The 27,205-nt window shown below is 40.4% G+C and overlaps 1 protein-coding gene across 2 annotated transcripts in view; it reads right to left on the reverse strand.

The window, feature by feature from the left end:
- Positions 1 to 27,205, reverse strand: part of NUP93 (nucleoporin 93) — a 104,702-nt gene that overhangs the window by 67,833 nt on the left and 9,664 nt on the right. The window contains exons 1-3 of one of the 2 annotated variants that reach the window (XM_070451270.1): positions 22,703 to 22,723; positions 21,013 to 21,205; positions 7,957 to 8,074 (exon numbers count right to left, since the gene is read on the reverse strand). In XM_070451270.1, the coding sequence (XP_070307371.1) occupies positions 7,957 to 8,074; positions 21,013 to 21,191 (297 nt within the window). In that variant the 5' untranslated portion in view covers positions 21,192 to 21,205; positions 22,703 to 22,723. Of the gene's footprint in view, positions 1 to 7,956; positions 8,075 to 21,012; positions 21,206 to 22,702; positions 22,724 to 27,205 lie in introns of those variants that run through there. The other variant, XM_020903789.2, reaches the window with a different exon arrangement.

Genomic DNA, 27,205 nt, shown 5'->3' on the forward strand with positions numbered 1-27,205 from the left:
ATGCAAACAGATGCAACTCTTATGAAAGAACCGCATCTCTTCCTTAATTTACTAAAGCAGTTTTGGTAAGACCTCTCCTTGGTACACACACTTAGCAGTTTCAATTTCTAGAAATGATGCAAATGACAACGATTTACATTTCTTTAAAAATAATTCCAGACCTAAAGGAAGTCAAGAAAATTCCTGGAGTAACAGACAAATTTGGCCTTGGAGTAAACAATCAAGCAGCCCAAAGGCTAACAGAGTTTTGCCAAGAGAAAGCACCGGCATAGCAAACACCCTCTTCCAACAACACAAAAGACAACTAGACACAAGGACATCACCAGATGGTCAATATCGAAATCACCCTGATTATATTCTTTGCAGCCAAAGACGGAGAAGCTCTATACAGTCAACAAAAACAAGACTGGGAGCTGACTGTGGCTCAGATCATGAACTCCTTATTGCAAAATTCAAACTTAAATTGAAGAAAGTAGGGAAAATCACTAGACCATTCAAGTATGACCTAAATCAAATCCCTTACAATTATACAGTGAAAGTGACAAACAGATTCAAGAGATTAGATCTGATAGAGTTCCTGAGGAACTATGGAAGGAGGTTCATGATATTGTGACATTGTACAGGAGGCAGTGATCAAGACCATCCCCAAGAAAAAGAAATGCAAAAAGGCAAAATGGTTGTCTGCTGCTAAGTCACTTCAGTTGTGTCCGACTCTGTGCGACCCCACAGACAGCAGCCCACCAGGCTCCCCCATCCCTGGGATTCTCCAGGCAAGAATACTGGAGTGGGTTGCCATTTGCTTCTCCAATGCATGAAAGTGAAAAATGAGAGTGAAGTCGCTCAGTCGTGTCTGACTCTTAGCGACCTCATGGACTGCGGCCTACCAGGCTCCTCCGTCCATGGGATTTTCCAGGCAAGAGTACTGGAGTGGGGTGCCACTGTCTTCTCCGATGGTTGTCTGAGGAGGCCTTAAATATAGCTGAGGAAAGAAAAGAAGCAAAGGGCAAAGGAGAAAAGGAAAGGTATACCCATTTGAACGCAGAGTTCCAAAGAATAGCAAGGAGAGATAAGAAAGCCTTTCTTAGTGATCATTGCAAAGAAAGAGAGGAAAACAATAGAATGGGAAAGACTAGAGATCTCTTCAAGAAAATCAGTGATACCAAGGAAACATTTCATGCAAAGATGGGCATGGACCTAACAGAAGGTTATGGTATGGACTTAACAGAAGCCGAAGATATTAAGAAGAAGTGGCAAGAATACACAGAACTATAATACAAAAAAGATCTTCATGACCCAGATAACCACAATGGTATGATCACTCACCTAAAGCCAGACATCCTGGAATGTGAAGTCAAGTAGGCCTTAGAAAGCATCACTACGAACAAAGCTAGTGGAGGTGATGAAATTCCAGTTGAGCTATTTCAAATCCTGAAAGATGATGCTGTGAAGGTGCTACACTCAATATGCTAGCAAATTTGGAAAACTCAGCAGTGGCCACAGGACTGGAAAAGGTCAGTTTTCATTCCAATCCCAAAGAAAGGCAATGCCAAAGAATGCTCCAACTACCATACAAATGCACTCATCTCACAAGCTAGCAAAATAATGCTCAAAATTCTTCAAGCCAGGCTTCAACAGTACATGAACCATAAAATTCCAGATGTTTAAGGTGGATTCAGAAAGGGCAGAGGAACGAGGGATCAAATCGCCAACATCTGCTGGATCATTGAAAAAGCAAGAGAGTTCCAGAAAAACATCTACTTCTGCTTTATTGACTATGCCAAAGCCTTTGACTGTGTGGATCACAACCAACTGTGGAAAATTCTTAGAGATGGGAATATAAGACCACCTTACCTGCCTCCTGAGAAATCTGTATGAAGGTCAAGAAGCAACAGTTAGAACTGAACATGGAACAACAGACTGGTTCCAAATTGGGAAAGGAGTATGTCAAGGTTGTATATTGTCACCCTGCTTATTTACCTTATATGCAGAGTACATCATGTGAAATGCCGGGCTGGATGAAGCACAAGCTGGAATCAAGATACCAGGAGAAATAGCAATAACCTTAAATAAGCAGATGACACCACCCTTATGGCAGAAAGCGAAGAACAAAAGAGCCTCTTGATGAAAGTGAAAGAGGAGAGTGAAAAAGTTGCTTAAAACTCAACATTCAGAAAACTAAAATCATGGAATCCAGCACCATCACTTCATGGCAAATAGATGGAGAAACAATGGAAACAGTGGCAGACTTTATTTTTGGGGGCTCCAAAATCATTGCAGATGGTGAATGCAGCCATAAAATTAAAAGATGATTGCTCCTTGGAAGAAAAGCTATGACCAACCTAGACAGCATATTAAAAAGCAGAGACATCACTTTGCCGACAAATGTCCATCTAGTTAAAGCTATGGTTTTTCCAGTAGTCATGTATGGATGTGAGAGTTGGACTATAAAGAAAGCTGAGTGCCAAAGAATTGATACTTTTAAACTGTGGAGTTGGAGAAGACCCGTGAGAGTCCCTCAGACAGCAAGGAGATCAAACCAGTCAATCCTAAAGGAAATCAGTTCTGAATATTCACTGGAAGGACTGAAGCTGAAGCTGAAACTCCAATACTTTGGCCACCTCATGTGAAGAACTGACTCACTGGAAAAGACCCTGATGCTGAGAAAGATTGAAGGCAGGAGGAGAAGGGGACAACAGAGGATGAGATGGTTAGATGGCATCACCGACTCAATGGACATGAGTTTGAGCAGGCTTTGGGAGCTGGTGATGGACAGGGAAGGCTGGTGTGCTGCAGTCCATGGGGTCGGAAAGAGTCGGACATGACTGAGAGCCTGAACTGACTGACTGAAGATACTGTTCATCCATTCAGAATGCACCTTCCCTCAACTAATTCAAGCTAGGGAAAGCTTACTGCATTCTCCCCTCAGTATTAATATTTTGCCAGTACTAATCCTGAAGCACTGCTATTAGCATACTAATCATTCTAGGCAAGTCTGACCCTCTTGTCAACAAACTGCCATACGATTTCTGGAACCAATTCCCTACCAACAACTTGCCAGTACTACAAACACACAATTATTAATAGCACTCAAACCACTTTTCCTCTTAGCTGTTATATATAGCTGCATTTAATCAGCAGTACCTTAATTCTGTAGGTATAAAATTAAAAGATAAACCTCGAAAATAACAATTTAGGTGATATGGGATTATACCACCAGTGATTTGTTTTATACTTAACCAAAGCCATTTAGTTTCTTCTGGTTATTTACAAGATAAGCTAACAGTGGTGTGAGCATAACTCTACATTTTCAAGGACAGAAAAAGGAAGGACATAATGAATATTTTACTATAGATACAGTGTGGTAAGCAGAACAAGTTTTTAACAAATCAATTATTGCACCATTAGTTTTATGTGTGATACATCAGTTTCCCTGACTCATTTTCTTACAGCTATTTTACTCTCTTTTTAAGACTTTTCTTTCTCTTTACTTACACAGGACAGATTCCCATCTGGAAATTTAGCAGATTATGAAGATCTTTAGTTCTGTATAGGGTTTTTTGTGTAATGAAGGGGCTATATTTTCATTTATCAAGATTTAAACTGGCTGCTAAGTCCATTCCAATAACATAATCTAAGTTGCTGTTTACTTTGTGGGAGACCATTCAGAAAGTTTTTTTTCTTCCTAAGCAGTAAAGCCAACATGCTATATTTGAAGGCCATGGGAAGAAAGATCTGAGACTATGAAAGAGGTGGCATCTAAGGAAGGCCTTAAGTGTCAGACCGAAAGAGGGCTCAGACATTTTCAGAGGTGCTTCTCCACACTAAAGCAAGGTGGTGAGCAAAGGCCTAAAGTATAAAAGGAAAACAAAATGGTTTGGTAACCTGGTTAGCTGAAGTAGAAACCTCTTTCTCATCCTCAATACTCCCTCCCCTCCTAAATTTAATGCTATCTGTCTTTACCCTGAAAACTGAAGTACTTAAAACTATTTTAAAAAATCAGGCTGTTTCTAGTAGTCAGCCTCACCTTTCAAAGACCTGAAAGAGAGCTGAAGATGAGATCAGATACTTGATTGAGGTTTGCAGTCCCTGGAACAACTAGCAATAGATGCCTCATCCTGACACTCCATCCAGTTGTGAAATATAGAATGTTTCATTTCAGTTAATTTACACTTTTACATTTTCTGGCACTGTTAGTACAGGGGGTTAAAGTAGCTATGTCTAAGTCCAAACTCCTGGTACCAGTGAATGTGATCCTATTTGGAAATGGGGGTCTCTGCAAATGTAATTACGTTAAGGATCTCTAGCTGAGATCATCTTGGATTTAGGGTGGGCCCTAAATCCAATGGCTGGTGTTCTTAGAAGACAGAAGTGGACCTGACACACATGAGGAAAAAAAGAAAACCTATGAAGATGGAGGCAGACTGCACCTGTGCTGCCACAGATCAAGGAATGTCAGGAGCCGCTAGAAGAGGAAGGAGTTTCCCTTAGTGCCTTCTGACGGCTCTGCCAATACCCTGATTTCAAAGTTCTGAGCTCCAGAACAGCGAGAGAGTGAATTTCTAATGTTTTAGGCCACTAAGTTTGTGGTAATTTGTTATGGCAGCCATAGGAATCTAAGTAAGTTTAGCAATAATATTATTATATTTTGGTCTAATGCCATTTGGAAATATTGCAGCCTAATGCCAAGAAACTGCAGCTCCCATTTTTATGGCTGGCCCAGGTTATTTCTACACAGCTTTCTTGAAAAATACATGTAATCTAGTGAAAAAGCCCAGAATACAACTGAACTGTGTAACTGTGCACTTTATTACTAAATAATACATATCATCCATGGTACATTAGGTCTGTTCAGACCACAGTAAAAATGTGCAGTCTACCCTCAATATTTTTTTTCCAAAGACAGAAGTGAGCAAGAGGATCTCTTCGAGAGGAAGCGTACTTGCAAGCACAACAAAGTCATTCAGAATAGAGCAGTAGTTGCTTTAGTACCACGTCCTGTTAACAATTATTGCTCTTCATCTCTATTACAGCAAAACTGTAGGCCTTCTTTATGAACATTTCCAAAAATTAAATCAATAAACATTAAAAAAATTTCACTAGTATCATTCAAACACATATTTAAGTGGGCTTATTTAAATATGCTACCTGTGCTGGCCACAACAATTTAAAAATGCATTCTCAATGCATGCCAAGATCACTGATTATGATAAACAACAAAAAACTTGTATTAATTTCAAGCTCCATTAGAAAGAGAAGGAAATACAATCAATGCTTACCAAACAGAAAAGGACAATCTATTCATGGGAAAATGCCTTTTCAAGCTTATAAGTAAAGAAACATTGGACAATACAAAGTCTTGAGCAGAATCTACCAAAGGCTCCTTCAGCATTTCCTTTTATGAATTTATAAACTGACATAATAAATTCACTGACTGATGCTCAGTATGTGAGATTAGGGTGTGTTCTTATCTCAGAACTGCATAGTTGGAAAACATGACATTCATATACAAAAACTGATCAGATTTATACTATGTGAATCATTATTTCAATAAAGCTGGTAAGAAAAATAAGTGAGAAGAAAGTGTCCATCAAAAAGTATATCTGGTTTTTCAAACAAAAATGTCCAAATTAACTCTTCCTGGATAATCAATACATGAAGAGAAGGATTAAAAGGAGGCTCACTCCTGTGAAGGGGGAAAGCTGGCTTGGCTCCTATATCTGATTACTACACAGGAAACCAGGCAAGGACATGATCCCACATCGTGTACAGCAAGTTAAGGCATAGATCAACTGAGCCACACAATACGACGAAAGACTTCAAATCTCTATCACACTAGAGCCATCTCACATTAGGCCAAAGACTCAGTCCTTCGAAAGTTCTATTTCCTTCTTTAAGGCTTTGCTGGCAAGAAGATGAAGTCAACAGAAGATTTTATTTTCAAACTGCTGTTGCTGCTGAAAAGTCTTTCAGTCGTGTCCGACTCTGTGCTACCCCACAGACGGCAGCCCACCAGGCTCCTCGTCCCTGGGAGTCTCCAGGCAAGAACACTGGAGTGGGTTGCCATTTCCTTCTCCAATACATGAAAGTGAAAAGTGAAAGTGAAGTTGCTCAGTCGTTAAGTCTTAAATCTTTACTTCAGGTCTAGATGATCAATTCCCAAATAATCAAAACTTATCTTGGAACAGCCAACTCACATTTTTTAAAATATTTCAGAACAGCTCAACTTAGAGGTTAAACTCTGAAATGGAAGCATCCTTCCTCTCAAAGTTCAAAGGTTTCACAGCAGCGGCAGGACCAAAACTCTTAGCCATGCAATTCCAAATTAAGAAACTTTCTGTTGTGACCAAGCATGCACTGCTATGAAGCCACCTAAAGGGGCTGTTGAAGGACAATGTTCATGCATAAAGTAGAAAGTTATTCTAACTTTTTTTATTCTAACTTTTGACATTTGTAAACCTGTCATTAATCCCTCAAAGTAAAAAATGTAACACATCAAAGGGAATTCATGAAGTGTCTCACTAAACGTTGCTGGGTATTCCAAATATGTATTACAAATACGCCAAAGAAAATTTTAAAAAGCAGGTTTTAAAATAAACAACTTATTTGGCATCTTAAACATTAAAAACAACTCAAATAACAATCTTTCAGTAAGTGCCATCTCGTTCAACACTATTAGGGATACTCCCCTAAACACATGGTGATTATTCAAATTATTTGAACTCTATCCCGTTCACCCACCTTGATCCTGTCGTAAGTTTTGGGTTGGCCAAAAAGCTCATTTGTGCTTTTCCATAAGATGGTATGGGAAAACCCAAATGATCTTTTAGGCCACCCCCAATATTTGTTTACAGGGCATCAAGCAAAATAGAACGTGGGGAGAGGAACAGTTAAAACTTAAAAAAAAAAGAGGCAATTATACATGCCATTTTAAGATTACATGGAAATAAGAAAGCATCTGTTAGGTGAGAGGCAAATATAATTTAGCATATAAAACTGGGAAAAACTGAATTTCATAGTCTGGGAACATATCAATAACACAGAAAATAATGAACATCTGTAGTTATTTAACTCTCAACTCAAAGTCTAGGGTTTTAGGTTTCTGAAGTGGAATAAATGCAGTAGCATTGCGGCCATTAGATAGATTAAAACAGTTCTTAAGAAGGATGGTGGGGTGAAGTGTTTCAAATTGAGCCCAAATAATAACAGATCCATTTGTACTAGGATTTGCCTCTGTAGGACCTGCATCCTTTTATCTCAAAAGTAAATCAATGACAAAAATGGTATCCCACTACCCCTTCACTCTAACACAAATCAGTGTTCCAATTCCTCAAAACTAAATGGATCACAAGATTTTTCCTTAACAATTTTGGACACACACTCACACAGCCACTAGTTTCTGATTAGATTAAAATAGCAATCAATTGTGCCAGTGGCATGCTAGGGTAAATGAGCCTGGAGTGCTCTATTAGGCCATTTCCTGGTGCCACTAATGGAGCCAAATACTTCCTAGAAATCGATAAGTGGGTTTCAGTAAATAGTACTTAAGTTTTTCCCAGCTCTTTGCCAATGCATACAAGCAAGATGCAGAAAAGAAATGTGGAAGATGAATAGTAAAATTATTTGAGATCTAGCAAAGAAAGCAAGAGAAACTTACAACTAATGTCTCTGTGCCTTGGATTAAGCCCAAAGAAGGAAGACAAATCTGTGCTCGTAATTACAATAATTTAGAAAGTGCAGGTCGGAACTGCTTCCTTAAATTCAGTCTTGCAGAGCACTCTGAAAATAATCCAATGTTCCTCCAAAGTTGAGCCTCTCATTCTCTAATATTTGAAGAAGAAAATTAACACAGAAATATGGAATTACTAAACAAGCTGGTGAACAAAGGGTCAGGGCCTTCAGCCTGGGTTGCACGTTCAGGGTTTCACTGAACCAGTCCTGGTGCCTGGCATCCCTTACCTGAATGTCTGTATCCTTCACGGGCTCAAGAGGCTCGAAAGTGGTGGCTGCACTCAGACTCTCCAATCGCTGCGAGATGTGGGATATGTCAAGTCCCCGAGACCCAAGGAGAACTGATCTATATGAGGATACAGGGCAGGGAGAAAAAAAGAATTAGGACATCTAATGTACTTCCTAAAATATTAAAAAGTATTTTTGGTATAAAACATCTTATACGCTGCCCAAATACTTTTGTATGGTTGCTTTATACCTTTCCAAAAACATCTACCACCTGGTATAATAGACACAACACTGCATTTTTCAGTAAGAGTTCTGATCATGCCTAAATTAGAGTGAGGGACCTATATAGGATAAACTGATAGCATATCAATAAAATCATAGGCTAGACTGCTCCAAATATTTTACAGTAAAGAAAACTGTGAGGTGGGTATTATTCTCAATCACCATTTTCCAGATGGGGGAACCAAAGTGCAAAGACATTAACCAACTTATTCAAAATCACAAAGCCAGGAAACAGCGGAGCCAGGTCACCAAGCTCCAGAGCACAAACTCAACCAGCAGACCATATTTACAGCCTCTGTACAGAGAGATGTAGTGAACCACAAAATTTTAGAAGCTTCAGGAGTAACCTAGTTCAAACTTCATTCATTAAGGAAACTAAAAGTCCAGGGCAATCAATAACCTGCAAAGGGCAGTAAAACCAGAATTCAAGGCCAGTTCTCCAAAGATTCTCTTCAAAAGCCAAACATCATGTAAACTGCATCTTCAAATTCCCTCTCTGCTGCCCAATCTAACACATGACTAATAAATATTTTGAAGGGAAATGAGAATAATACAGCTGGCTTTACATCTACTCACTTGAGTAATGTGACAATGGAGACCAAAAAATAATTATAGAGTCTCACTAATATCCAGAACATTTTCTGGAGGAAAGAAATCTAGGGGGATTAAGTTGTTTAGATTGTTGCTTTTGGATTAGGGTTTAATACCTCAAAATCCCGCTGACAAAGTCTGTGCTCACAGAGACACCACCTGGTGGCACGAGTAACCCGATCGCCGACGGGTGTTATACTGAGGAAGACCAATTCTGAACACACTTACTGGAGAAACGAAAGGGCTTCTCACGCTTATTCCCATTGTACTAAGTACCCCTAATGGTACCAAGTACTACTAATAGGTGATGTGCACCCAGAGGACTCCCCACTGTAGATTTTGGTCTCTTTCATCAGAATGGTCAGCTACTATGCCATCCCTGGCCTCCCCTCCAGGCTATCATTTCAAACAGATAATCTTGCCTCTCTCTTAGATGGATGACACTGGAGCCCATTATACAGAGTGAAGTAAGCCAGAAAGATAAAGACCATTACAGTATACTAACACATATATATGGAATTTAGAAAGATGGTAACGACAATCTTCTAACAATCCTTGACAGAAAACTTCTTACTACAGTGGTTCCCAGTCTTGGCTGCACATTAGAATCACCTAGACAACTTCCCTCCCAATGATTCTGATAATGCTGGGTAAAGATTGGAGACTGGGTATCAATATAATGCTCTCCTTCCTTTTTCAGTAACAGCTTTACTGAGATATTATTCACATATCACACAATTCACCCATTTAGAAGTGTAGAATTTCATGGGTTTCAGTGTATTCACAGGGGTGTACAACCATCACCACAATCTATTTTAGAACATTTTCATCACCCTCTCCCCTCCTAATTTCCTAACAACCCATCAGCAGTCATGGGAATGTAAGATGCTCATGTCTCCACAAATCTCTCCCCAACCTCTGGCAACCACTAATTTATTTTCCACCCGTCTAACTTTTCTTATTCTGGACATTTTCTATAAATGGAATTATAAAATATGGAGTTGTTTGTGACTGGCTTCTTTCACTTAGCATGTTTTCAAGGTTCATCCATGTTGTAGCATGTATCAGTACTTTATTTCGTTTTATTATTGTACAGTACTCCATTATATGAATATGCTATATCTTATATTTATGAACATATCCATTCATCAGTTGAAGGACAGCTGGGTTGTTTCTACTTTTTGGCTATTAAAATGCTATTAAAATGCTGCCATGAACATTCATGTACAAGTTTTTCTTTTTTTTTGGTAATATTTATTTATTTGGCTGCACTGGGTCTTGGTTATCTTAGTTGTAGCATGTGGGATCTAGTTCCCTGACCAGGGATTGAATCCAGGCCCCTTGCACTGGGAGCAGAGAGTCTTAGTCCCTGGACCATCACGGAAATCCTTGTACAAGTTTTTACATGAATATATGTTTTCATTTCTCGTGAGTATATACCTAGGAGCGGAACTGCTAGATTATTATTTTTTAATTAATTTATTTATTTTACTTTACAACACTGTATTGGTTTTGCCATACACTGACTTGAATCCGCCATGGGTGTACATGTGTTCCCCATCCTGAAACCCCCTCCCCATCCCATCCCTCTGGGTCATCCCAGTGCACCAGCCCTGAGCATCCTGTATCGTGCATCAAACCTGGACTGGTGATTCATTTCACATATGATAATTTACATGCTTCAATGCCATTCTCCCATATCATCCCACCCTCACCCTCTCCCACAGAGTCCAAAAGACTGTTCAACACATCTGTGTCTCTCCTGCTGTCTTGCATACAGGGTTATCGTTACCATCTTTCTAAATTCCATATATATGCGTTAGTATACTATATTGGTGTTTTTCTTTCTGGCTTACTTCACTCTGTATAATAGGCTCCAGTTTCATCCACCTCATTAGAACTGATTCAAATGTATTCTTAATGGCTGAGTAATATTCCATTGTGTATATGTACCACAGCTTCCTTATCCACTTGTCTGCTGATGGGCATCTAGGCTGCTTCCATGTCCTGGCTATTATAAACAGTGCTGCGATGAACATTGGGGTGCACGTGTTTCACATCTGGTTTTCTTGGTGTGTGTGCCCAGGAGTGGGATTGCTGGGTCATGTGGCAGTTCTACTTCCAGTTTTTTAAGGAATTTCCACACTGTTCTCCATAGCGGCTCTACTAGTTTGCATTCCCACCAACAGTGTAAGAGGGTTCCCTTTTCTCCACACCCTCTCCAGCATTTATTGCTTGTAGACTTTTGGACAGCAGCCATTCTGACTGGCGTATAATGGTACCTCATTGTGGTTTTGATTTGCATTTCTTTGATGAGTGATGTTGAGCATCTTTTCCTGTGTTTGTTAGCCATCTGTATGTCTTCTTTGGAGAAATGTCTGTTTAGTTCTTTGGCCCACTTTTTGATTGGGGTCTTTATTTTTCTGGAATTGAGGTGCAGGAGTTGCTTGTATATTTTTGAGATTAATTCTTTGTCCGTTGCATCATTGTTATTATTTTCTCCCATTCTGAAGGCTGTCTTTTCACCTTGCTTATAGTTTCTTTTGTTGTGCAGAAGCTTTTAATTTTAATTAGGTCCCATTTGTTTATTTTTGCTTTTATTTCCAATATTCTGGGAGGTGGGTCATAGAGGGTCCTCCTCTGGTTTATGTTGCAGAGTGTTTTGCCTATGTTTTCCTCTAGGAGTTTTATAGTTTCTGGTCTTACATTTAGGTCTTTAATCCATTTTGAGTTTATTTTTGTGTATGGTGTTAGAAAGTGTTCTAGTTTCATTCTTTTACAAGTGGTTGACCAGTTTTCCCAGCACCACTTGTTAAAGAGATCGTCTTTTCTCCATTGTATATTCTTGCTTCCTTTGTCAAAGATAAGGTGTCCATAGGTGCGTGGATTTATCTCTGGGCTTTCTATTTTGGAACTGCTAGATTATATATTAACTCCTTGTTTAACCTTCTGAAGAACTGTCAGACTATTTTCCAAAGCAGTTATACTATTTTATATTCTCATAAGCAATGTACGAGGGTTCCAACTTTTTCCATATCTTTGCCAATACCTGTTATTACCTTTTTGATTGCAGCCATTTTAGTGAACTCCCCCTTTTAAACTATTATAGGAAAAATCTTAATATTTTATTATAAAATAATAAACCCTATACATACTGTTGTTCAATCGCCAAGCCATATTCAACTCTTTTCCACCCCATGGACTGTAACATGCCAGGCCTCCCTGTCCCTCACCATCTCCCGGAGTCTGCCCAAGTTCATGTCCGTTTTATCGGGTGGTGCCATCCAGCTATCTCATCCTTTGACGTCCTCTTCTCCTTCTGCCCTCAATCTTTTTCAGCATCAGGGACTTTTTGAATGAGTTGGGTGTTTGCATCAGGTGACTAAAATACTCGTACCTATTACAGCTTCAAAAATCAGCATGTTGTAGCAAGTTTATTTCATCTACATCCCTACCTACTTTCCTCTCTCTACCACCCAGATTATTTCAAAAGAAATCCAAGATATTCCTCCAATTATTTAATAATTATAAGATTTCTTTGTTTGAATAAAACACAAATTAGTTCTCTACTTGCAAATAACTGATATGCCTCCAAATGTCTTTTCATCTATATAGGCTGCCCCTCTCATTTTTTTTCCTTACTATTTGTCTGGAGACTCTAGTTCATTTGTCCCGTGGAGCAATGCTACTCAAACTTGAAATGTGCATGTGAATCACCTGGGAAGCTTGCTAATATGCAGATTCTGTTCCAGCAGGTCTGGGATAGAGCATGAGCGTTTCCATTTCTGAAAAGCTCACAGCTGATGCTTATGCTGTTGATCTATGGGCCACACTCAAAGTAGCAAGGATGTAGTTTCCCACATAACAGGTTTTACTGACTGCATCCCCATGATGTAATTTAGCAGGGTCCTTTGGCCTCTCCTATCCAATTTCCTGTAAATTGAAAGTAAGTGCTGACAGTCGGATCAGATTCATGTGGCATTATTTTATTTTTTTGGTTCGATTACTTCAGACTTTTATCAAGAGGTATGTAACGTCTGATTACCTCTTTTTGGAATGTTACCAGACGCTGATGATCACTGCTGAGATTCATTAATTCCTTAGAGGTTGCAAAATGGTGGTATTCTATCTTTATTAGCTGGAATATTTCCCCTCAGAGACGCTCTTCATCAACTATGTGGTTACTCTGAATAATGAGTTGCATCTCTAGCATCCTCCAAAGGTGACTGATGAGTCTTGCTTCAGTATCATTATGAACTCATGAATTTAAACATATTTGATGTGTTTCACCCCACTGCAGTTACTGTCTTTATCATGCTCAAAATTGTCTCATTTTTGGCTAACAGAAGCCTTTTCAAGTTGGTTTCTGAGATCTTTTGACATGACTCAAGTGGACCTTCATAACTTCCTTGCCATCTGGTGTAAGTTCATCTTACACAGACCTGGAATTGGTCAACTCTCCAAAAAGCCCCAGTTACTTTTTTAAGAAATGGATTTTCAGAGAGCACTATCTTGGCACTAGGGCTGCTTACTGATATACTGTTCCTAAGCCCTCAACAGGCAGAGCTAGAAACAGAGTTTTTACTTTTGTTTCAGCTTCCTTGAGATAAATTACATCATGAGTTCATACTGACACTTTAAATTCAAAATTAAAAACACATAGTTTTGGGTTAACCTCATAGATTTTCTATCTGCATCTCCCTTCTCTTATACCAAAGTCCTAGTTCTCAACATCACCACCCTAACTACCTACTTGCTTTATCCTACACTATATACACAACAATCTCAAAACAGCAGTATCAATCCCTCCACCAACAATATCAACAACTGATTAAGATATTACTTGGAAATGTTCCTCTCTGAATGGTTGTGCCATCAACTGAATGAGCATTTTTCTTCTGTAAGAATTTCTTTTTTGAAATTTGTTTTACAATTATGCAAAATATTTAAACAATTCCAAAGTCCAAAAAAAAGTCCCTGTCTTCTCCATCTTATTTTTTCCCTTTTCCTATAGGTAACCATTTGTATTAATCACATCTTTTTATTTTCTGTATTTGCTGCTTTGACATCTGGGGCCTTGCACTGGAGGGAATGCCTCTCCTAGGTTCCCTAATTCCTAGAGGCCTGCAAGCACATATAACATATGCATACTGATCAATCCAGAGCCCATACCTCAACCACCTCCTTCACTGGGACACTATCCTCTGCCCTAATCATCTCAGGGCTAGGTACCAAACAACCAGAGACAGCACCTTTACCCTAGAGCCCACTGAGGTGATTCAAACTAGCCAACCCTAAGCCTGCTCACCATGCCTTCTTACAGAAACCACAGTAAAGGCTTTTGCCCACGTGTTCCCCTTAACTCATTTGCCCCGACTGACCTCAGTGCTTCCTCAGTGGCCCTGCATGGCATGCTCGGCCTCCTGTTTTTGGAGAAATTTGAGTAGAAACTTCTTCCCTTGTGACAGCCATATCCATGTCTGCATGTCTTACCATACCTTATTATAGCAAACCTTAGGTACTTTCAAATACCTTTCTTTTTTAATTAGCAGATAGATATATACATTTGTGTTTTCTACTTCTTGAAAACAGTTTTACTGAGACATAATCCACATACTATTCAATCACCCATTGAAAACGTGTAATTCACAGATACATATATATGTATGACTGAATCACTTTTGCTGCACACCTGAAACTAGAAACATTGTTAATCAACTATAATATAAAGTAAAAATTAAAAAGAAATTAAAAAAAATGGCAGAATGTTGATATGATGGGTGATGGGTACCTGGGAGTTTATTATCTGTTTTCTCTACTCTTACGAACGTTTTAACATTTCCATAATAAAAGGGTTAAAAAGAAGTGTGACAGGGGGAGGAAATCTCAAAAAAAAAAAAAAGAGTATAATTTAGTGGGTTTTAATATATTCACAGATTTGTGCAACCAACACTACAATTAATTTTAGAATCTTTTCATTACCCAGAAAAGAAACTCCTTACCCAGAGCAGTCACTCCCCAGACCCCCTAGTCTATAACTCCCTTGACAACCTCTAATCCACTCTCTGTTTCTATAGATTTGCCTACTCTGGACATCGCGTGTAAATGGTACTATACAGTATATAGTCTTTTATGACTGACTTCTTTCACTTAGCATGTTTTTTCAAGGTTCATCCATGTTGGAGTATGTATTAGTAATTTATTCGTTTTTATTGCCAAATAGTATTCCATTATATGGATACACCACTTTCATTTATCAATTTATCAGTCGTTAGACATTTGGATTGTTTCCCCTTTTTGGCGATTACAAGTAATTCTGCTATGAACACTCATGTACAGGTTGCTGCGTGGACAACTGCTTTCAATCCTGCTGGGTATACGCCTGGGAGTAGAACTGCTCATTTATATGGAAACTCTATATTTAACCTTTTGAGGAACTACTAGACGATTTTGTGAACTGTGCACCACTTTACATTCCTACCGACGGTACATGAGGGTTTTGGTATTTTCCACATTCTTTCCATTTGTTATGACCTCTCTTTTGACCACAGCCACCCTAGCAGGGCTGAAGTGGCATCTTTCTGTGGTTTCGATCTGCACCACTCTGATGGTTAGTGAACTGACCATCCTTTCATTTGTTTACTGGACATGAGCAGATCTCCTCTGGAGAAATGCCTATTCAGATCTGCTAATCTTAAAACTGGGTTGTCTTTTGGTGCAGCCACTATGTTAAAGAATAAGGAGGTTTTGCAAAAGAAAAAATGCTAAAAATAGAACTACCATATGATCCAGCAACTTCCCTGGGGATATATACTTGGCAAAAATGAAAACACTAATTCAAAAAGATACATGTATCCAATGTTCATAGCAGCACAGTAGCCAAGATATGGAAATAACTCAAGTTCCATTTCACAGATGATAAAGAAGATGTGGGGTGTGTGTGTGTGTATGTATGTATGTAATGGACTATTACTCACTCATAAAAAAGAATGAAAATTTGTCATTTGCAGCAACATGGACTGAGAAAGCATCATACTTAGTGAAATTAGACAGAAATACTGTACGACATCACTTATATATGGTATCTAAAAAATAATACAAATGTAATCTAAAAAATAATACAAATAATTGTACCTGCAAAACAGAAATAGACAGACAGATACAAACTAATGGTTACCAGAAAGGAGAGGGAAAGGGGGAGGAGCAAATTAGAGATATGGAATTAAGAGACACAAACTCCTATATATAAAATAGATAAGGAATAAGGATATATTGTAGAGCACAGGGAATTATAGCCATTATCTTGTAACAACTTTCAAAGGATAACCTGTAAAAATGCTGAGTCACAATGCTGTACATCTGAAACTAATATTGTAAATCAATACTGCTTCAAACAGTGGTCTTTTTATTACTGAGTTGTAAGAGTTTTTAATATATTCTGGATATAAAGTCCCTGATCCAATACATAATATACAAAATCACAAAAGCTTTTTAATTTTGATGAAGTTCAGTTTATTTTTGATTCTGTCACTTGTGCTTTTGGTTTCATATCCAAAAAGGCTCTACCTAACTTAAGGTCAGGAAGATTTACAACTATGTTTTCTTCTAAGAGTTTTAAAATTTTAAAGACAAATACCGTATGATTTCACTTATACGCAGAATCTCAAAACCCAATCAAGTGAACAAACATAACAAAACAGAAATAGACTCATAGATTCAAAGAAAAGGTGGTTGCCAGAGGGGACGGAGGTAGGGGGAACAAGGGAAATGCAGGGAGGGAGATAAAGAGGTACAAACTTCCAATTATAAAATAAATGCGTCACTGGAATGAAATGCACAGAATAGAAAATACAGTCAATAATATTGTAGTAATTTTGTATGGTGAGATGGTAACTAGACTTATTGTGATCATTCTGTAATGTAAAGAAATATTGAATCACTATGTTGTATCTGGAACTAACAAAGCGCTGTAGGTCAATTATACTTTAATTTAAAAAAAAGACTGCTGTGGCCATTCCAGGTTCCTTGAATTTCTATACAAATTTTAGGATGAATTTACACACTGCTGCAAAAAAACCACCTGGGATTTTGACAGGAACTGCATTATCCATAGATCAATTTTGTAAGTGTTAACATCTTAATGAGATGAAGTTTTCCAATCCATGCACATAAACTCTCCTGCTTTCTAAATAAATGATAGAGTAGTATACACGTTCCTCCACCTTTCATGTTTATTTCACTTAGCAATATGGCCTGGAGACACTCCATCCATGGTAGTGTATATTCTCATTCCTTTGTGCTACTGAAAAGCACTCTGCTATGCACATGCACCACATTTACTCAACCAGTCCCATACTGATGGATACTGGAATTTTTTCTAACTTTTGCTATTACAACCAATGCTGCAAAGAACATCCTCGTGCACACATCTTTTTGTACTTCTGCCAGTGTATCTTTGGGAGAGATCTCCAGAAGGGTGACAGCTGGGTCAACAGTAAATTCACTAGCTACTGACAAATTCTGATGCACTGGCACTCTATCCCCACCAGCGATATGCAAGAAGGTATTCAGAGCCCAGTGATTTTAAGGCATACCAGGGTTGGGAACCTTGAAATTTAAAAATTAGCTATGAAAATTATGAGGAAAGTCATCATTTGCAGAAGCCCTGATGGGGCGGTGGGGGCGAGGTAGAGAGAGGGACCATGAAGAAGGCAGGAAATCTAGGGTAGGGATGATGTTACTAACACAAAGGCTGTTTCACCTTCTCAGGGTGGAAAAATCCAAAGGTTCCCTGCCCCAAATTTTACAAGCCAGGGAGCCTCTACTGAGCAGAAAGCCAGAGAGGCTGGAGTCAAACAGTTCAGTCCCAGGAGAATAGGAAGACAAAAGCTGTTCTCAGAAGGAAGTCCAGAGGCCTGGGTGAGTCCCACCTGTCGGATACTGACTGAAAATCCTGGACAGCTCACTTGTCCAAGCTTCCTTTTTCTCCTGCTAAAATGTGGAGGAAAGCCCCGCCTCTCTCACCTCTCAGGCCTGTGAAGACCAGGCGGGAGAATGTCCATGATAAGCCTTTGGAAACTGAAAATGCCTCACAAACATGAGGGATTCTCACTGCCCAAGCTGGGTTTGAGTTCTGGTGTGACCACCTGCTATCTGACTTCTCAATGTAAAAAGGAGACAGTCACACTTATTTCAAAGGGTTATTTTATTTCACAGGAAAGTACATAATGCATGTAAAGTACTTGGCACAGCGTCTGACAAACAATAAATGCTTTAAAAGGTAGGTTAGTAGTATGAGCACAGAAAATGTTATAATCTGCTGTTTAACTCTGGGCAAATAAAAGTGTATACATGTTTTGCCTGATCATGAGAAAAACTTTGAAAGACCAAGCAAGTTAATGACACTGATCACCTTGGAGGGTAAAGTTAGGCAGAGACAGTGATTGCTGACTTTTTCTTTGTATCCGAGGTTGTTTGGCTTCTGAGCTGAATGGAAAAATTCAATGAGGCATCGCCCGTGGGAAAAGAGGGAGATGTAATTGATGATGTGTACCCAGATTGGGGTTTGCCGCTACTGATAACATTCTATATCTTAACTGTGCAATGTGCACAGCGGTATTCATTCACTTTACTACTATTTACACCATGAGTCGGCAAACTTAACTCCGTAAAAGGCAGACAGTAAGTACTTCAGGCTTTGTCGGCCATACAGTCTGTCATTACTACTCAACTCGGCTACTGTAGCACAAAGGCAGCATAGACAATACATAAATAAGTATGTGTGGCTGTGTTCCAATAAAACTTTTAACAGGCAGCGGGTTGCATTTGGCTCCTGGGTCTTAGTCTGCCAACCCCTGATTTATACCTTCATATACGTTATGCATATTCTTTTTTATGTGTGAAGAAATTTAACAATTTTAAAATATCACACACATGCAAAAAAGCAATCAAATCTGTTCCCTAAAATGAAAAATCCAAGTCTATTTAAACAAATGCATTTCAACACAGAACAATTCAATCTTAAATCTACAATCCAATCTTAACTAAAATCTTGAAGACAGAAATTTTTCAAAATTTATTTCATGTAAGAAAATTTTCCCTATTCATTTCTTTCCTCTGCCCTCATCCTGTACTGAAATATTCACATCACACTTTATGTCTCTGCCTATCACAGAGATGGAAAAATACAGTCATCAGCCCTTTGGTTTCTTTTTAAGCACCTGCCCCACCCTATACCCATTCTTTCAATGTTCCAACTTCCTCCCCCCTAAAATGATGAATTTAAGGTAGAAAGAGATGAGGAAGAATGGAAATTTACAAGAAAGAGAGCATGACTGATAATTGTTACCAAGAAAACATTTTCCCTTTTTGCTCTTAATAGGCTGTAAAGCTGATGCAATTAAATTATAACTATAGCAACTCAGCTGGCATCACAGTCCTTTCGCTCCAGCAGCATCCTTTCACATAAGCAAAGCCTGCGTGCTCGAGCCCCGGGGTAACCGCAGGCAGCCAGGAGCTGCAGCAGGAGCCTGCAGGGAGGGCAAGTCAGTGGAAGTGTCTGAAGGCTGGCTGGGGTGCTGGGCAACAGTGTAGGGGAGCAAGGATGGATGACAAAAAAATCCCTGCCAGGGTTCCCTTGACGTGCCTTTACTAATATCAACAGAACCAAGAAAACTTAGTATTTTATTTTTTAAAATTTTATTATTTTTTTTTAAACTTAGTATTTAAAAAAAATAAAATTCTGGGGAGGCCTACATAAGGATTTCTACAACATCCTTACCTACCGACTCAGCACGGCAGCCAAAACATTCAGATCTCAAGATGAGTTGAAAAAAGAAAATGTAGCCGTTATACTCATCTTGGTGACATTATTCACTATGTATCCAAACAATGTCCCCACCTTAATACCGGCATTTAGGTCTTTTTCAAGTTTAAGGAATGAGGATGATGACTGACGATTCCCATAATGTATTTTCCACAGAGAATCTCAGCCACCTTCCAGACCCAGCAAGGTCACCAGTAACACCACCTCTCCATTCTTCCATAACCCTTCCATCAGGGCTAAAGGAGCACACACTCTGGAGCCAACCTCTCTGGGTTTGAATCCTGACTCACTACTCGCCAGGTGTGTGATCTGAGAATTACTTGCCCTCTCTGAGCCTCAGCTGCTCAACTGTAATACAGGGGTCACAGTCCTACTATTTATTGTGAAAGTATTAGTCACTCAGTCGTGTCCAACTCTTTGTGACCCCACAGACTGTAGCCCGCCAAGCTTCTTGTCCATGGAATTCTCCAGGCAAGAATACTGGAGTGGGTTGCCATTTTATTGTGAGGACTAAGCAAAATCTTACTGATGTACAATAAGTAATCAATAAACACATTTGTTATGGAAAGTGGCAAGACTTTTTTTCTGCCTCACTGAAGAATAAGTTCCTTGAGGGCAAGGACCACATTTAATTCATGGTTGCAGCCGAGAGACTGTCCAGGCCTGGCACAGTGGGGACCCCAAACATATGTCTATAGAATCAACAACCCAATGCATGCTGTGTGGCAGCAACAGCCACCGGTCAGACAGTCAATCTGCACTTTTCTCCCGCCGCACTTTCTCAGGGCTCACCCACTTTCCTCTTCTACAATCAACTGGCAGGCACTGCATTTCCAAGGTCTTTTAGAAGCAGCCTACAGGGTCACTGACAATAAGCAGACAGAATCACTACTCATGCGGATGGCTTCTCATCACTAACTGCTCATCAATTTCTTCCAAGTGCTCTTAAGAATGGTGCCCATCACTTCGTGCTCTCTGGCTTTAAAGGGTACACTTATCTGTGTGACCCACATTTACCAATATACTATGTGAACCATTTATGACCCAACAGTCAGTGAACCCAAGCAGGAAAACGACTGGGACAATTCTGCATGGCAAAGCTCTACACCCTTTCTCATCCTGATCATCTCTGCCTGCGATAGGGGCTCACAGCTTGGCCAGGCAGACAGGCTGGAAAAGCCAGAAAGGTGGGAGACAAAGCAGCACTGCTGACCTGTTTATAAAACCTCTTTCGAATGCCTGAGGATCTGGCTTGTATCTGAATTTTACAGACTGCAGCCAAATTCAAGGCAGGAAAGAAGAACAGCTCCTGCCCCCGAGCCCCCCAGTGCCAGAGCTCCCTCCCCAGCAGCACTCACGCCTTGACATCTGCTGTCTCCTGGGACGTGCGTGTGAGCGTACGGGAACGCAGACGCTCGCCCGCCTGCTGGATCTCCTGCAGGTTCCGTTCCACATGGGGAAGCTCTGAGATGCCCTCAGTCTCTGCGGCAAGCTGTTCAGCTTGCTGAAGGAGCTCACCGAACCCCTCAGTATCCATCGGGGATGCAGATCCTAGGTGGGGGAGAAGAAAGAAGAGACCCAAGTCAAGGGAAGGATAGGCTTCACACACTGCCTGAACCTGTCACAAGCTCAACGAAACACTGGGACTTTTTGAAACAGACAAGGAGGCAGGTCTTCAACAAGCAGGGTTTGTTCCTGAATGTAGCCCAAGAACGACAGGTCTGACAGAGAAAATGAGTCAGACTGAGAAGAAATAGATCATTTCTGTCCATACTGACAGCCCCAAGATTGATTTCTGCCACCAGAACAAAAGCAAAGATATTAAGGCACAAACTAGAATTCCCGTCTCCCTTCACAGGCTCAGAGCTGACGGGGGACGGAAGCCACGGTTGGCAACCTCTGAGAGGCCCGAAGAACCCTCACCTGCGCCTCCCTCCTTCCGCCCGTCTGAGACAGGAAAATGCCCCACCTGCAGAGGGCCGGGCAATTTATAAAATAAGACCCTTATCTTATGTGATTCCCTACAACTCTGAGGATCCTGAGAAGTGAGTAGCAATATCAGTCCACAGAGCTCAGTCCTGTGCCCAGAACAGTCTCTGCGGCAATGAGGCAGAACTGAGGCCAGAAGACAGGCTTCTGACTGATCCCTGTTAGTCTCACACACCTGCTCCTTTGCTAACATAAAAGACAATCTTTTAAAATTCATGTCCAAGTCTCCACTCATTGTTCTTTAGCTTCATCTCTGAGAGCAGAGATCCATCTTTGCTTGTTATATATGACACTCAGAATATTAGACTTGTTAATACATCTACTACTTTCAGAAATACCACTGCAACTAATAATTATACAACAGTAGCTGGTTTCTAGATGATGAATATTATTATTATTAGTAAGATCACCTCTTTCTCCAACAACTGAGAAAAACGCTTTGAACAGTGTTGATATTTATTGCACATTACACATTTATGAATCTTCTACATACTGTACCATCCTAGTATAAGGTTCATGACCAAGGAGTTTTTAACTACTACCACTATCGAAATCAACAGAAGGTAAATAGTATCAACATCATTTAAAAAAATTTCACCGCTAAAAGGTTAACAAAATTATTATTTATTAAAAAAGAACAAGTCTTTCAAAAGTAGCTTTTGTTGATTATAATTTTCCTCTTTGTTCTTAAGGCATGACTTCGATTGTACTTTTGAAATCCCTTGGTCTAGAAGTGTAGTTACAATGTTAATGTAATATACAATTACATCTCAGCTATGAAGCTCAGGTTAATGTTAAAAGGGCATGGTTTCCACCATAAATCCACAGCTAGAGAATAAGGAGTTTTAAAAATGAACATTAAAGGACATTAACCTTAAAGGCAAGGGCACAAGGTTAAAGCAAAAACAGCTCAGCTGGAATAAACATGGAAACATTTCTATATTCTTTATGAAGTGCCAACTGACTTTAATATTTAGATAAAAAGTCATGTATGCTATAACTCTTTATCTAAAGTTTCTAGATATTCGTGGTCATTTTGTTTGTTTGTTTGTTTTTTACCTAATGGAATCAGGCTGTAACTGGCCATCTCCACCTGTGGGAAAATGCAGATTACAGAGTAAGAGGTACTTTCTGGGACAGAAGAATAAAGAAACAGAATATTATTACACAATGGCTCCTGCCTGATGGAGAAATGTTTTTCTTCAGAAACCTACAAGGCCAATGACATTCTATGAACTGTCAGAAACATGGCCTCTCTCACAAAGAGGAAAGAAAAGAAACATGCTGCCTCTTCCCCCACATTTTTTTTTACTCTAAGATAAAAATAATTTGTCAAACAGAGCCAAGGAGAAGGAAACGCCTTTTTTCCTTCATAAGGAAAATTTTGGAACTCCTCGAATAAAACACTGAATGAAACAAAACTTTATTTTTAAAAAAGGCAGAGAGAAGAAAATACGTCCAATATTTCACGTAACATTCCCATGTCAGAGAAATTCAGCAAAGGAAACGCTCAACCTCTCAAGTGACTGCTCCATACAAAGACTTAAAGTGATGCATTTGAGGGTAAGTAATAAATGTAAAGTAAAAGTCATGCTTTTTTTACTTCAATATGGTCCAATAAATATGATTTGTCAAAGTTAATGAAGTAGGATTGTTCTGAGCATAGTAAAATAAAGGCTGAATCTCTAAACAACATCCTAAACTTCAGTCAATTCAGTTCAGCCACTCATTCGTGTCCGACTCTTTGTGACCCCATGGACTGCAGCATGCCAAGCCTCCCTGTCCATCACCAACTCCCGGAGTTTACTCAAACTCCTGTCCATCAAGTCAATGATGCCATCCAACTATCTCATCCTCTGTCACTCCCTCCTCCTCCTGCCTTCAATCTTTCCCAGCATCAGGGCCTTTTTCAATGAGTCAGTTCTTTGCATCAGGTGGCCAAAGTACTAGAGTTTCACCTTCAGCATCAATCCTGCCAATGAACACTCAGGACTGATTTCCTTTAGGATTGACTGGTCTGATCTCCTTGCGTCCAAGGGACTCTCAAGAGTCTTCTCCAACACCACAGTTCAAAAGCATCAATTCTTCAGCACTCAGCCTTCTTTATAATCCAACTCTCACATCCATACATGACTATTGGAAAAACCATAGCTTTGACTGCTGCTGCTAAGTCACTTCAGTCGTGTCCAACTCTATGTGACCCCACAGACGGCAGCCCACCAGGCTCCCGTCCCTGGGATTCTCCAGGCAAGAACACTGGAGTGGGTTGCCATTTCCTTCTCCAATGCATGAAAATGAAAAGTGAAAGTGAAGTTGCTCAGTCGTGTCCGACTGAGCGACCCCATGGACTGCAGCTCACCAGGCTCCTCCATCCATGGGCTATTCCAGGCAAGAGTACTGGAGTGGGGTGCCATTGCCTTCTCCCATAGCTTTGACTAGACAGACCTTTGTTGGCAAAGTAACGTCTCTGCTTTTTAATATGCTATCTAGGTTGGTCATAGCTTTTCTTCCAAGGGGCAAGCATGTTTTAATTTCATGGCTGCAGTCAACATCTGCAGTGATTTTGGAGCCCCCCAAAATAAAGTCTGCCACTGTTTCCCCATCTATTTGCCATAAGTGATGGGACTGGATGCCATGATCTTAGTTTTCTGAATGCTGAGTTTTAACCCAGCTTTTAAACTCTCCTCTTTCACTTTCATGAAGATGCTCTTTAGTAGTTCTTCACTTTCTGCCATCCTAAACTTAACATGCCCCAAACTGAGCTTTAACCTCTTGTCTGTAAAACCTGCTCCCTGGCCTTCTCAGTGTGGAGACCCCATCAGTCACTTGGGTCAAAATCCTTAAAGCTCTCCCCAATTCACATCCCACATCAGACACATCAGCCTTTCAATCTACCTTCAAAGTGTACCCAGGATCTACTTCTTCCCACCACCTCGCCCATCCAACTCACCATCACCGCTTCCTGGCTCCCCGGCTTAAACCTTTGTCTCCTACACTCAACCTGACAACCAGTGGTCCTTTAAAGGTCTGATTACATCCGTCCTCTGTTTAAACCTCTTGTGTTAACACAGAGTGAAGCTCTGTGAAGCAACCCACCTCTTCTTTCCTTCAAGCGCATCTCCAGCCCTGTCTCTCCTCCACTCCAGTCATTCCGGGCCTCTGTGCTGCTCCCCTATGGGTCAAACATCTTCCTGTCCTTTTTCTGTACCCTAGCTCTCTCAACTATCACCGTGCCTTTGATGCCAACCTGGGCTTCCCTGGTGGCTCAGATGGTAAAGAATCGCCTGCAATGTGGGAGATCTTGGTTTGATCCCTTGGTTGGGAAGATCTCCTGGAGAAGGGAATGGCTATTCACTGCAGCATTCTTGCCTGGAGAATTCCATGGACAGAGGAGCCTGGCAGGATACAGTTCATGGGGTCACAAAGAGTCAGACACAACTGAGCGACTTTCACTTCACTTCATTTCACAGAACAAAATATTTAAGAGTGCAGCCCGCAACCAGCCCCAGCACTCCCCATCTCCCTACGGTCTGTCACCCCAGCCAGAATGTAAACTGCACAAGGATGGCGATTTTTGCCTGTTTTGTTCACTGAGGTTCACTCAGGTTCCTAGAACAGTGCCTGGCACATAGTAGGTGCTCATCTGTTGAATGAATAGTAGGAGTTTTGTTCTTCCATTTATGGAGACTGTTTTTCTTGAAGGCTTCCTACACATTCTTGCCAAATCCACTGGCAAGCAGAGACAGAGCAAAAACATTCCCTTCCGACTACCAACTGATACTTAACATTTCCGAGGCTGCACAGCATAAGGGAGTGACAGTATAAATGGCATGAATTCAGATCACACTTGGTCCAGACAAGTGCTTTCCCTCTAAATACCCAGACAAAAACCCAGTGGTATTTTAGAAGAAATAGCCCAGTTTTCAGGTGAACAAATTCCAAACTAAAAGAACAAATAATACATAGAATTGTGCTATACAACTTCAGAGTAGAAAATAAGCTTGTTCCATGTCTGTCTGAAAGAAGACAGTAATGTATCTAATACTATATTTCAGAAAAACTGGATTTGTCCCACATTATAACTCAACCAATGGAAACTGATTTATCAAAAACTGCTATTAAAGTTTCCAAGTCTACACTTCGATGCAGTCATCATCCCGTTTCACTAAAATTTTTAAGTGCATGGTTAATTTAACAAATTTAAAGACAACTTTTAACCTTTCTGCAAAAATATATATCAAATTAGCCACAAAATATAGGGGATTAAACCAACCAAGTATCAGTATCACTTGATCCAAGATATTGAAAACTGATCAGGAAAATAACCTCACAAGCTTGGTCCAACAGAGAACTAAAATGGGATGGGGAAGGGGGAGTCGTCAGGGTGAAGTCCAAGCTCTGCGTCAGGACACACGCACAGACTGGATGTCAGCTGCACCCTGGGAAGCTATGGAGGAGGGAGCCAGTCCACGGGAAGAAGCCCCTGAGAACCCACACAAGTGGGCTGTGGCACAGCCAAGGCGGCAAAACGGGGGCTGGATGGGAGAAGACCAGCAAGGACAGCTCACGGCACTGGGGCCCCTCTCTGTCCGCGGGACCCTTGCCTGACTGCGAGGGGCCCCTGGAAACACTGAAAGGTGCTTCAGAGAGCACAGCAGGGTACGAGGGCTCTGAGCAACCACCTGCGCTCTCTGCCTCTGGGAAGAAGTCCTCCAACGACCTCCTCAAACACCCGGTGAAGCTTAAAACGGAGGGCAAACTTATCACTGCTGTCAGAAGGCAAGACTGGTTACCCTTTGGCGGGGGGAGGGGTGGGGAGAAAGGAGGCTTCTGGGGATCGGTAATTTTCTTACACTTGGTGCTGCTTAATAGTGTGTTCAATTTGAGCAAGACTCATCGCTTACGCACATTTCTGATTGTGCATCACACTTGAGTAAAAAGTTCCCCTCCAAAATGAAAGGCAATGACCCACTGGTGAATGCTTCTTAAGTGGAAGTTCCCCAGTTCAGACCTCTTCACCACACCTAGAGGATGCTGAGAAAATTAACTAGAGGAAAAAATTAAAGCCTGCAGCTTTAGAGAGACAGCACCTATTTAGAGTGAAAGCCAAGGACTGGGCAGATTTCCATTTCCTCAAATTAGTTAGCATTCACCTGTCCTTCAGTGTCCAAAACAATGCCCCTTTTACGAACATAAACATTGTCAACAAAGAGGAAAAAAATATCTCCGATTGCATATAGGATGAAGTGAACTTAAAAAAAAAACGGTAAAGCAAAAATGCATCAAATAATTTTGGTCTACTTGCTATTAACATGTATCTTAATTATGAAAAATATGGTCATTTCCACTTTAATCAAGTCAGAAAAGAGTAGTGTAGTATAATAAATACACTTGGTCTTTGTCCCCAAGTTCCTGGCACAAAGCTTCTATAACCCCTGGAATGTGCTGAAGTTCTGAGTCTTCAGTAACTCACAATGAACCCTCTGAAGCACACCTGAATTTATGCAAATGAGGTAACTTGGAGGTGCTATGCTAGGTGGCCTCAGGATGGGGCCGGTCACC

This window comes from Odocoileus virginianus, chromosome 20 (genome assembly GCF_023699985.2).
Source record: "Odocoileus virginianus isolate 20LAN1187 ecotype Illinois chromosome 20, Ovbor_1.2, whole genome shotgun sequence".
Lineage (NCBI taxonomy): Eukaryota > Metazoa > Chordata > Mammalia > Artiodactyla > Cervidae > Odocoileus > Odocoileus virginianus.